This window comes from Biomphalaria glabrata, chromosome 8 (assembly GCF_947242115.1).
Source record: "Biomphalaria glabrata chromosome 8, xgBioGlab47.1, whole genome shotgun sequence".
In the NCBI taxonomy this organism is placed as follows: domain Eukaryota; kingdom Metazoa; phylum Mollusca; class Gastropoda; family Planorbidae; genus Biomphalaria; species Biomphalaria glabrata.
The window spans coordinates 41,173,800-41,187,400 of NC_074718.1; the positions used below are offsets into that span (position 1 = coordinate 41,173,800).

The 13,601-nt window shown below is 37.4% G+C and overlaps 1 protein-coding gene across 9 annotated transcripts in view; it reads right to left on the bottom strand.

Moving 5' to 3' along the window:
• LOC106076380 (glycine receptor subunit alpha-3-like) overlaps positions 1-13,601 on the bottom strand; it is a 114,295-nt gene that overhangs the window by 13,990 nt on the left and 86,704 nt on the right. For 8 of the 9 annotated variants that reach the window (XM_056038536.1, XM_056038532.1, XM_056038528.1 and 5 more), the window contains exons 5-7: positions 7,723-7,790; positions 3,612-3,841; positions 1,789-1,871 (exon numbers count right to left, since the gene is read on the bottom strand). In XM_056038536.1, the coding sequence (XP_055894511.1) occupies positions 1,789-1,871; positions 3,612-3,841; positions 7,723-7,790 (381 nt within the window). Of the gene's footprint in view, positions 1-1,788; positions 1,872-3,611; positions 3,842-6,590; positions 6,818-7,722; positions 7,791-13,601 lie in introns of all 9 variants that reach the window. The other variant, XM_056038537.1, reaches the window with a different exon arrangement.

The window sequence follows — 13,601 nt, forward strand, 5'->3', positions numbered from 1 at the left end:
GTTATACATCTAGATGAATCAAGGAGTTGATTTGTTATACATCTAGATGAATCAAGGAGTTGATTTGTTATACATCTAGATGAATCAAGGAATTGATTTGTTATACATCTAGATGAATCAAGGAGTTGGTTTGTTATACATCTAGATGAATCAAGGAGTTGGTTTGTTATACATCTAGATGAATCAAGGAGTTGATTTGTTATACATCTAGATGAATCAAGGAGTTGATTTGTTATACATCTAGATGAATCAAGGAGTTGGTTTGTTATACATCTAGATGAATCAAGGAATTGATTTGTTATACATCTAGATGAATCAAGGAGTTGATTTGTTATACATCTAGATGAATCAAGGAGTTGGTGTGCTATACATCTAGAATCTAGATGAATCAAGGAGTTGATGTGTTATACATCTAGATGAATCAAGGAGTTGGTTTGTTATACATCTAGATGAATCAAGGAATGATTTGTTATACATCTAGATGAATCAAGGAGTTGATTTGTTAGACATCTAGATGAATCAAGGAGTTGGTGTGCTATACATCTAGAATCTAGATGAATCAAGGAATTGATTTGTTATACATCTAGATGAATCAATGAGTTGATTTGTTATACATCTAGATGAATCAAGGAGTTGATTTGTTATACATCTAGATGAATCAAGGAGTTGATTTGTTATACATCTAGATGAATCAAGGAGTTGATGTTTAAAAATGAGATGACGAAACGTCTTTTCTGATGCGTGCCAAAGAAAAGGGACATAATCGATATAACAAAAAAAAATGACGAGCTTAAATACTTGTCGATGATTTGATAATGCGGCCCGATGTTTCCTAAATTGAGGCTCATGTACCTTCGAGTGTGTGTGTGTTTGTTTGGATGCATGTGTGTGAGTATATGTGTATGAATGTGTATGTGTTTGTGAGAGACTGAGGGCTCGTCAGGAGGTAAAGCGAGGTTAAGGCAAATATTGATTTTTTTCAGCGCCACCAAGTGCCCGAAATTTCTGTAGCGGTTATTGGAGTGTTGGAAGTGGAGGTCATAGTGATACGAGGGTTCTAAAATTAGAAAGTTCAACAAGAATAGTAACGAAGTACATGAGTTAAATTTAGATTGTCATGCAGAGACATGGTGTGATGAAGACAATCTGTGAAGCACCACTTGTTTGGAAGTGACTAGTGCAGTGTGGTTCTCGAGATGTAGATCTAGATCTCACAAAGACCATCTTTCAGGGAACAGTAATGCGGAACCATGGATTGAAAAGAATCCAGAAACAGTTCCGATTAAGAATATTGAATTTGGTTTGAAGAATAAACAAGCACAAGTAAGTCTTTCAATGAAAATAAATTTAATGAATGTACAGTAATTATGAAAAAAAATCCTAAAGGCAAAATTTTTTTTTTCAGATATATCCCCTCTCCCTCAATTCAATGGTCCTCAAAAAGATCTGACCAGTGATTGACTCTCCAACACTCTTGGTTTCCCTTTGTGTATTAACGCTGTGTCTTTGAGTTTCCATTATCTATTTTTAGTTCTGCCATGGTGTTGCAAAAGAATAACTTCCGGAAGAATATTTTCCGTTACTATTAGCAACAAGTGACGCGCCTGAATATGTAACATCAACCAAACATAAAATAGTGGGTGTCTACGAAACATCTTATGTGGGAAGTCGACCATCCACATCATGCTGAAGTCGACCAAAAATATAATGTTAAAAGTCGACCAATAGATAGCCGTGCATTTAGATTCATCTCTTGTCTTATTCGAGAACTAACAGCGAAGTACTTACAGCTCTGAATGACCATAGGACAGATCTGTGTGTCTAGTGGATACTTCTGTAATCTCATTCTACAGCTGAGTGTAAGTGACAGCCTGGAGAAGTAAAAACAGAGATTAACGTCACTTAGTGTCCTTGTAGGACTACAGGTGATAGATAGATAATAAAGAGAAAGTGACTATAGAAGAAAAAATGAGAAGATAAATAGAGAATAAATATTCAAGAGAAGAAGAAAAGAATAAAAAGTATTTCTAAAAAAAAATGCAATATCTCCTTAACTCTTTCTCTCCTAACTGACGATACCAGCATTGATTCCACCAGAATGTGGTAAATAATTACGGAGAGAAAGAGTTAATGCAACTTATAAAAAAGCTTGTCTTCGAGTCGGAAGATTAATGACGGGTGGAACTTATAGAGCAGAATGTCAGCATTGATTCAATATTATTTGTTTCGGGGGAGCGAGGTGGCTGAGTCGTTAAGCACTTGCCTTCCGAACCTATGGTCCTGGGTTCGAATTTCGGGATTTTTTAGGGCGACCCTGAGTTCACCCAACTCTAACGAGTACCTGGCATTTGTTGGGGAAAAGTAAAGGGGTTTGGTCATTGTGCTGGCCACATGACACCTTCATCTTTAGTCCTATGCCAAAAAATCAGATGATCTCAACATCATCTGCTCTATACATCGCAAGGTCTGAAAGGGAAACTTTATTTATTTTTTGTTTCGTATAGAACGATTATTTTGCTTTTAATAAGTAATAAATGTTAGACTTTAAAAAAAAAAAGGGTTTCTTGCGTCATCAAAACTTGATGTTCATTAGCAGACGGTGCGTAAAATTATTCTTTAATTTAATGCCTAATATTCGGAAATTTCCGAACGCGATAGGTTTTTTTTTCAAGAACGCGATAGTCTTTTCAAAACCGATGCTGGATGTAGATCTAAACCTAGTTCAAGAAAAAAAGTGAAATTTATTTCTTTGTATCCTTTTAAAAATTCTAAAAGTCAAATAGAGTTTTACCGTTATGGCCAAACAGCTAGTATTGTTTTCCCAACAATAAACATTAATTTAAACAATTTATAGGACAATCCTTAGAGCTGTTGTTTTTTTTTTGTATCCGTATCTACACAATCTTAATCGGCGACAATGGTTATTCTTGCCCTGGTTGTGGCAAAATATGTGGGTCACACCTGGGGCTGCGTAGCCACGGGAAATACTGCATACCTCATTAAACTTCGGACTCGAAGACCCGAGGACTCGAATATAAGCCTTATTTTTATCCACCCAAGCTCCGCCCACCCATCCAGTTGAGTAAAAAAAGAAAAGGATGAAAGAAGATAGGAAAAATAAATGAAAGAAAAGAAAAGAGAGAGAGAGAGAGAGAGAGAGAGAGAGGAAGAAAGTGGGAGGAAGAGAGATATGAATCAAACAAGTGCAGCTTGAGGAAATCAATACTTAAAAAAAAAAAAACACAATTTCAACATATACACACACTGTCACACACATATACATTGAAAAGACACAAACATGTACACACGATTTATATCCATTTCTGTATCAGGTATCAAGTACTTAATAGGCCTAAAAAGGTAGTTGGCCCTATCAACCGGTCCACAAAATACACACGCACGCACGCTAATATACATACACAAAGTTTTGGCCTGCATTATCCTCACTGGCCTATATAAAGTATCTTCATACTCTCCATAACTCTTTCAAATGGTTCCCAAGTGTTAATATCGACACATACTTTTTCTAAAATTATCATTTAAAGTTCCCTCATTGAATCTACGCTCTTCGCCCATGACAGAGCGCCTACATCTACGCCTTCTATACCTACCTTAAACTGTATCGCACCTGGCCAGTCTTGTAAATGTGCATGTATTTATTGGGGACAGTGACGTCATGGAAAGAGCTACGCTTCTCGTTCCGGAAGTACGCGTCGGGCACCCAGACCAACTCCATCAGCTTAGAGTCGACCTCCATAGACGTAAAGTTGGTCGGCAAGTGTGTGTACTCCAGCCGCTTGTCCATCCATATCATATTGATATAAATCTCCATAGAATAGTCCTAAGAGAATATCAAACAAGAGCAATCACTACATAGAACTTCCATTGGTACTGAATAAACTAACACACACAACACAAGAATAGCTAAAGGAACAATTTATTTGCAAAAGTTGAGCCGAAAAAGTAGATTAAAGATTAATCGAATAGTGAAAAATGTCATCTGTCAAGAAAATTCCAGGAATTTTTGCGAAAGGTTTTAGCGTTCCAAGAAAATAGATCCTCCAGATTTGGTTCATGGTTTGGGTGCCCGACGATGAGAAGGTCAAACAATTTGAGATTTTGAAGGACGTCCTGTAAGTGAAACGTGTTACCTACCTTGGCTTCCTGTACAGGACAATCAATTAGATCCCAGAGCTGTTTGATAATCATGTGTGATGTATTTAGAGCCTTTGTGGATACACTTCCATTGCACACTTAAGAGTTTAGGACTTACCTGAGAGCTGGAATCTGTCTGACGACGTGTTGATATAAGCAACTTTGGACACTCATAGTCACATGCTCATTCTAACTTAAAATAAACCCACACATTCACACACAAACACACACGCATATATATATACATAGGCATTGTACAGATATTCCTTTATGACTCTCGTCAACCTATACTCTATGCACTATATTTTTAAATTTATTTTATCTATATGTATACTTTTTTTGTGTGTAAATTTAACATTAAAATTTTTATTTACGAAATGAGATGGGGATATGTTTTAGCCCTACTATGAATAAGTAGAACAACACAATAAAACATATAAATGAATGCCCGACAACAGATATTCGGACTCACATTAAGTAGGTTGTGACCCTGAAGTGTTATTGGCATAATTTCCTAGAATAGGAAGATAGGTCTGGACGTCTTGGTGTTAAGCAAGGCCCTTTAGAGTAGAAGGCATTGTTTAACAGGTCTTTACAGGCTGACAGAACGACAGATTGGTGTCTGATGCATGTTCTATTTATATCTAATGTATTAATGTAGGACTCAGCTGGGGCTGCCTAGCCACGGGAAATACTCATTAAACGTCGGACTTGAAGTCTATCCTTATTTATTTATTCATCTCTAATGTATTGATATATTAACGTCTGAGGCATTGATTTCTAATTTATTAAGGCTTGAGATATTGATGTCTGATTTTCTGATGCCACAAAATTCGGATTAAAAAAGTGATTAAAATTTGTAAATGTATTACTTTTGACCGATGACCATGACCATCGGTCATCTCAAATACTATATGCAAACATTTTATTATTTACAAAAATGACTGTGTCCCACTTCAACTAAAAGATATGTCATACACTGGCCCAAACATTGTCTACATAATAGAAATAATTTTCAGAGTAAATTGAAAAAGAGATGCGGGTTCTTGATGGGACAAGTGCTGGGAAAAAACTAGGAAATGAATAATTAACTTCAGCACTAGATCGGCCTCCCTCGTGGAAAATGATAGCACATCAGAGGAGATGCAAAGGCGAGGAGCTTTTGATACAGTTCTGAAACATGACAGGTTTGGGGTTGAGTGCGCTCAGGTCTATTTTGTTCACACACTTTCATATTCTGGAGAAGTAACAGAAGGCGGCACCCATTGTATCATTCTGGAGAAATAAAAAAATCCAAGTTTTCACCAAGATTCGACCTCGAGACCGGAAGTCGTTTTTTCACACAGCCACCACCGTAACAGGAGGCGCCACACATTTTGCGACTCTATATAGATCTAGGTTAAGGAAGTCGAAAGTAGTTACTTTTTGTTCTTTAATAAACAAAGTTCAACTTTCTTTACTGGTCTTTCTCGAAACAAAGATTTCACTTTCTTAAAGTGATGTGTAGAAATAAAATAATCCAGCTCAGTTCAATATTCCAGCAAAAAAAAAAAAAAGGAATTTTGTAGGTCTGAGTGAAATGCCTGGTAACTAGCTTAAGTTGGCTTCAGTAGTGTAATAATTGAAAATTTTTTTGTTGAATAATCAAAAAGAATTGAAAAGTAACTATGTCAAGAACACTAAATGTTTATCCAATCGCTATATCAGCAATTTCATATACTATAAACAGTGGCGAAGCTAAGGATTTTGGAGTCGGGAGGGGGGGGGGACTTGACCTCTTTAGGGGCCCATACATTTTTGACATTCTGCATCATGACATGAGATAATGGCGTAATATTTAATGTAAAAACACATTTTGGACACTCATTTGGGACCCCCCGCCCTCAAATCTTGGCCCGGGGGGATTTTCAAATTCGGACCCCTCCTCCCCCACCATGGCTACGCCACTGACTGTGAACAAGGGGGAGAGGGTATGCTCCAGAGAAATTGACCTTACAACGCATGAAAAGAAGAGAGAGAGATAGTTATTAAAGACTGATGGTGAAAAGGACCAGGTCTACCTGCTGACCTATAAGACTCCTCAGCTTCACCAGTGGGCAGGTTCGCGAGGAATGGTCGGACATACTCGATTATAAGCCATTTGAATATCAATGATTAATGGATCAAGATGTCCTTAACTAAAATTGGGGAAAAGATCAAACAGAAAATTCTGGGTTATATTAACTAAAGCATTATATCACCATCTACAATATATCCACAGACACACCATGTCAACACACTCACCTCGAATGATTCACATAAATGGACACACACACACACACGTTGGCCTACACATAAGTTTACACATAGAAAAACACTAACAAACACACACACACGTTGGCCTACACATAAGTTTACACATAAACAAACACTAACACACGCACACACTCACACACCTCGTACTGTAAATAACGGAGCCGTTGGGGTAGATGTGTATATATCTGTTTGGAACCGTGACGTTATGGAAGGACGCCTTCTTGACGTTCTTGAAATAGACGTCGGGCACCCAAACCAAGGGCATTAACTTGTAGCCGACTTCCAGCTTCGGGGCGTTGTGCAGTTTGCGGAAGTCCAGCCTTTTGTCCAGCCACTGCATGGTCAAGTAGATCTCTACGGAATAGTCCTGAGGAAGCAAAGGATTTACAAAAAAACCAACAGAAACACACACACATACTTAAAAGATCGAACATTAAAACCAAACAAAAAAATTTTATATAGCCAATCATTGTGGAGAGCTCTTCGGAGAGAAGAGGCTAGAGAAAGTAAAGAAAATTTGAATATTTTATGTCGCCTGCTAAATGGGTTGCCTGAATCAGCCAGGAAAATCAATGACTTAGCAGAATTTAAGTCTCTAATTAACATGCATGACTACATAAGTGCTGAGCTGTTTTACAATGAGTACATACAAAATGGAATTACAAGTCTGATGTTTAGAGGCTAAACTACCGTTTTAAGGGGTTAATAACATATGGGTAAGCGAAGATGTAATTATCTTCTCTTTTGAAGAAATGTATGTAATTTATAAAATAAGATAGATCACTATGGCAGTTTTCCTCGTCAAAGTTTTGACCTCAATTGGAGCAAGAATGTACAAACAATAAAGCACATTATTGATGGATTGATCAGTGGCTAGGGGGATGGATGGGTAATTTATATTACAAAGTATAAAGTAAAACAATTTGGTAACCACTGGCAACGCGCTTTACAGCTGAGTGACTAGAACTCTTTTGAGAAGAGAGAAGCAAATGTTTGGAAATTAAAAACAACTTTATTTTAGGAAATATGGATCTATTTTTTTCATACATTTATTTTAGTGTTTCATAACAGTGAAACATTGATTTGACCTAAAATTTGTATAAAGCGTTTATCTTAGCAACTTGTTGGCAACCAATGTAGATAAGCTGGAATATGCCAGGACAAAATAAAAACCAAAGTCCTAATATAGATTTAGGTATTAGCTACGTAAACCAAACTTTTTGACCTGAATAGATTAAGGCATTACCTATGTAAACCAAATTTTTCACTTACCATGGTAGTCTCACTAACTGAATCAAAACTCAACATATGTATCTTGATCTTAACATCTGTAGCGTAGTCTGAAAGGAAACAATAACAAATAATTCAGTTCATCTTGACATTTACATTATGAACTAGATTTAAAAAATCTTTTGACAAGTCTACCCATTAGCTTGCAGACTCTTCATGGGTTCAAAATGTCGATTTTCTTACAAACATAACTAATTTTTTTTATATCTTTGGTTAAAAAAAACAGCACAATTTGACAAACAGTGAAAATATGGACTGACCATTATAATTGTTCATAATATAATGATATTAAAATCAAATTTGGCTTACTCTTTTTATTTCAACAAGTTTCAGCGGGAATACCCGCACTCGACTCAAATGTTTGCTTTGTACTCGGCAGAGAGTTAAATAAATAAATAGACGTATATCAACATTTTGTTCAATATATTATGTGGACATTATGAGTTGGACTGTACATACACAAACTTGACTCTGCAGAGCTCACCAGAGCCCTTGCAATATTGAAGAATTACATGAGAAATAATAGAAATAGAATTTACAGATCACAATCAGTGTCATAAAGGAAGAATTGATTAAAACTTGTTTATGTTGCTTGTTTTTATATACAACAGAATGATTTTTTTGTACGACAGACAAAGAGAAAAAAACATTAAGAATGTCATACTGCAATAAAAGAGATAAACTGAGTTCAATGGATTGCTTGAAAGATTTGATGACCCAACGAGCTTAGCTAAAAAAGAAAAAAAAGAAAAGTAAAGTTTCTTTTTCAGACCTTGTGCAGATGATGTGAAGGTCATCTGTTTTTGTGGCCTACGGTTAACGAGGGTGTCTTGTGGCCAGCACAAAGACCAACCGCCTTTATTTTTCCCCAAATAATGTCAAGTACCCAATCTTCACCAGGATTCGAACCCCGGACCTCGGAAGACAGGTTGCAGAGGGATTCCGGTTGGAGCAGGAAACAAGTTGTAACTTTATTAACATTGCAAGTCTTGTAATCATCTGTGTACGACCATCTCTTTCAATTTTGTCATACCGTTGATTAAAGAAGGTTTTGATCACGAGGAGAAAGAAATTAAAAAAAAAAAGCAAGAGAGAAAAGAGAGATACGAGAGAGTCAGATAACGATACACAGAGAGAGAGAGAGAGAGAGAGAGAGAGAAAGACAACAAAAACATCAATATTATCACAGAGCTGAAAGGTTTGGGCCATAGATTTACAAAGAAATAAAGATAAAAACATCTTTCAAAACCATGGCGAAAATCGTAAAGAAACGTAATGTAAAGTTAATGAAAGAGAGCGAGAGAGAGAGAGAGAGAGAGAGAGAGCGAGAGAGAGCGAGAGAGAGAGAGAGCGAGAGAGAGAGTGCGAGAGAGAGAGAGTGAGAGAGAGCGAGAGAGAGAGAAAGAGCGAGAGAGAGAGTGCGAGAGAGAGAGAGTGAGAGAGAGCGAGAGAGAGAGAGAGAGCGAGAGAGAGAGAGCGAGAGAGAGAGTGATGGAGAGAGGGAGCGAGAGAGAGAGAGAGAGCGAAGTGGAGAGGCTGAGAGTTGAAATCGTAAAGTTTTATAAAGGAAAGAGAGAGGTATAGAAAGAAAAGGAGAGAAGAGAATAAAGAGGGAGAGAGAGAGAGAGAGATGAAAAAAAACTGGTATAAAAGATTAAGCTTTAGCCTGGCTTTAGAGCCTCTATTAAGACTGATAGCTGAACACGCTGGAGGAACAATGCAATCATCTAGTCTAGACAAGTTTGCAAGGCAAAACCAAATCAATATTTATTGTCGGCTCTGTAAGAATTTCAAACCAGGCGTAGACAACATGAAGCAGGGACCACAATGTGATAGTCATTGATTCTTTAAAAAAAAACCGATGTCATGAGTTGGTGAAAGAATTTAACATTTAACATCTGAAAGACTTTCAAAACTCTGGATTCAGTGAGGATTTCAGAGGTGTAGATATTTAACAATATCCTCATGAGACCTTGTACTTTACTTATAGACATAGGAAAAAATGTGTGTGTGGTTACGTGTAGGTGATTTTGATTCTGTCTATTCTCTCTTGAGAAGCACAACTCAGATCTAATTAAAAATTTCAAAGGTTTAAGGACAACCTCAGAAAAGTGTGAATAATTTGTAAACTTCAACCGCCAACCGCTCCATCATAACTACGTTAAGTCATCATGAAGTGGATGAAAACTGTCGAGACAAATCTTTATGCAACGTCACAACCTGTGGGCAGTTAGATCTATAGCTCTTTGTTACGTCAAAGGTTTGTACGACGTGGCAACGAGCTTTCGGTCTGAATTGCCCACAGGTTGTGACGTTGCAGGTCAGTGTTCAGGCCTTTTATAACTAATGGTCTGGCTACTGTCCACCAATAGTAAAGCCGAACGATACAAAAACGTTGTCCCTGTCATTGTGGGGCCGTATCAGAGCTACTCATTAACTAGGGATCAGGGCCGGTCCTAGCGATAACGGGGCCCTATGCGAAACTGATTGCGCGGGGCCTAGTCTGGGTGAGAATAAGGATAGTAAGTGAAAATTAAGATTTTGTATTAGAAAATAAATTCGGCTTTGAATTTTATTCATTCTTTTCTAAGTACAAAATTGCGATCAAGTTAACTTTACTTTACGAATCTTGCTACCTATGGCATATTTTTATGCCAGTGACTATAAAAGTAAATCCGGTATTGGTTATGGGGAAAATTTGTCCGATCATTACATTTTATTACATGAAAGCTAACATTGCCTTTTTTTTTAACGCGCGTAGGAATGGCGTTTTCCATAATGAATGACACACATAAATGATAATTTTGTCTATAAAACAATGAACCATAATCTTCAAATACAAAAACAAAATTTAATAAAATACTCTGAAAGACACAAAGATAAAGGCACATTCCTCATCCCATATGCTAGGACAAATTTGTACAAATACTCCTTCTTCCCTAGTGCTATTAGAGCATGGAATGGGTTGCCTGAGCTAGCCAGGAAAACCAGTGACTTGGCAGAATTTAAGTCATTGGTTAATATGCATGACTAAATGCATGACGCGTAGGACGTAATCATCTTCTTTTTTGAAGTAACGTCTGTATTATATAAGATAAGATTTTTATGAGTTTTCAGGAGATTTTAATTAATGCAGCAAATTTTTCGTATATAATTTGCAATTAATAATTACACATAGAATTAGCGCGGGGCCGATGAAAGCGCTGGGCCCACTGCGACCGCATAGGTTGCAGTGGCCTAAGACCGGCCCTGCTAGGGATGATGAAATTGATCAAGACGTCTGCGTGTAGTCACTTAATGAACTTCTATGTGTCTGCTTTCTTTAGTGAAATGTTTTTGATGTTCTTTTTAATTGAAGAAAAAAAAAACCTTGTAGTCACAACAAAAACCTAATTAAGGATCTATAAGGCAGTCTTTGTTTGAGCGCCTTGTATGGACAACCTTGCAATCATTAACTCTCGATCCCCTAGATAGGAAGCAATGAGTTTAAAAAAAATAACAGAGTAAGAACTACTCTTAGCTCACAAAAAAAGTCGATAGAATTTTATGAAAATTTCCTGGGTTCGAGTCAGTGGCGTAGCTAGGAGTGTGGGCCCCGGGGGGCTTGACCTTTCTAGGGGCCCCTGCATTTTGACATTCAACATAATGACATGAGATAATGTACTTAATAAACATATAAGTATAATTTCAAAATCTGTACAGTATATAAAAAATGAACAAAAATAATCCTTAAGACTCTTTTAATAAATAATACCGTTGTTTCTTTGCGAGATAATGCACAAGTGACAAATCTCAGTTCAAATCGCTTCACGTCATGCTTTCTGTGCTCCAAAGGTCATTTATAACATCATCTAGAGCTAGATCAACGCTGTCAAATATTTTAGCAGGATTGCATGGCAGTGGCGTAATATTTAATGTATAATGTACCAAAAAATTAGGACATTCCTTTGGGGGACACCATCAAGTGGGGGCCAGGGAGGACCTTCGAATCTGGATCCCCTACCCCCACCCTAGCTACGCCACAGGTTCAAGTCCTGAATTGTACAAGACATTTTAGAAAATATTCTTATATCTAAACAGCGTCAAAGGGTGACTAAACTCTGCTGGGGAAACTACAAGCCATTGGACATTTTGATACCAAGTTCTTCTATACAGTTGAATTTGAAACCACTGTACCTATTTTATTTCTTAGTGTGGAACTTGACGCATTATGCTTAAAGGCTGTAAAGAACTGAAGTGTTGAGTTTCCGTATTTCAGTCATTAAAAAAATCTTTTTTATTTCGTTCAACTATTTACTGGTAAATCCTTTCTTTTTAATGTTATAGAAAAAGAGAGATCCCAGACAGACACAACACATCTACGCGGAGCTGATTTCCGAAACTAATTTATTTTTCTTGACCAGTCAAATGCAATCGATTTTAGCGACCACTTCTACTCATCCAATCGTGATCAAAGTTTGCATACAAGCTCATGCTTGATGACAACACATGAATCAATCAATTAGTTAACCAATTAGTCATACTTAATTACATTTATTTGATATAGTAAAGTAAAGTTTTCCTTTTAGACTTTGTGGTCAATAGGGTAAATGATGTTAAGGTCATCCGTTTATTTGGCCAACGGTTAACGATCAGGGTGTCATGTGGCCAGCACGCCGCCCAACCACCATTACTTTTCCCAAACTAATGTCAGGTACTCAATTTGAGATGGATGAACTCAGAGGCGCCCTAAAAAATCCCGAAATTCAAAATCAAAGTCTTCACCGAGATTCGAACAAAGGCACACCAGGTTCAGAAGCCAAGCGCTTAACCCCTCAACCACCTATCTCACACAAAAAAATGTTTGTTAAACTCAAACTACATAAACGAGCCGGTCATTTGTCATCCGCAACGACGTCTGCCTTTCAATGCAAAACGAAAGAGAAATAACGACTTGCAGTGACGTCAAGAGTTCTTCGATTCACGTCTGCTCTTAACATCCGGAAGTTATTATCTCCTCTTCCCCCCCCCCCCCCCCCCAACCAGCTCAATTCTTCTTTCCAATTTTGAGTGACGTAATTTAGTTTTGACGTAATTAACTTCTGCATGTGTGTGTGTGTCGCAGTAAAGGAAAAAAAAGCAGGAGGAGGTAAGGGGAAGGGGCGGGGGACAAGATCCAACGAAACTTCGCCCACTTGCCCTATCAGGGACTGACTACTAACCCTATTTGTCACACAGGGGTAATATGTCCTGCTCCGAATTAGGAACACAAAATCCACCAGGAGATGTTATTGAACCAAGGTTTATCGTTTTAGACCTAAACTGAAACTGACCACTGGCTGACCAAATAATCAACTTTGGCTGAACCAAGTAACCCGGTGTCGTCTGCTTGCCTTTGATGTTTTTCCCATGAAGCCAAGGGACATCAGTCGTGTCCAGAAGACATTTCAAAGTTTTTACAAAGCTTATTTCAACGCACTCTGTCTGTCTGGTAAAAGATTTGTACACGTTTTTTCTCCCACAACCAATCTCAAATCAAGCTGAAATTTTAGCAATATTATTTCTTACCTGACAACACAATAATCAATAATAAAAAGGAACCAATTAGTTAATTAACCATTGGTAATAAATTATTTTGTTTGGAAAGAAATAGTACTTGACTGAAGAGGTGGTTTTAGCTGAATTAGCCCACTTTCTAGATTGCCATGAGTCTTGGTGAACAGATGATATAGGACGCGACTGTACAAACAATATGTTGTAAATCCAAGGCAGGCAACTCAACGAAATTCTACGGTAAATAAATACATAACAGCCTTCTAAATTCTAGAGTCTTGTTACGAATTATCGCAGTCCTTTCAACAGCAACCTGAATACGGACCAAT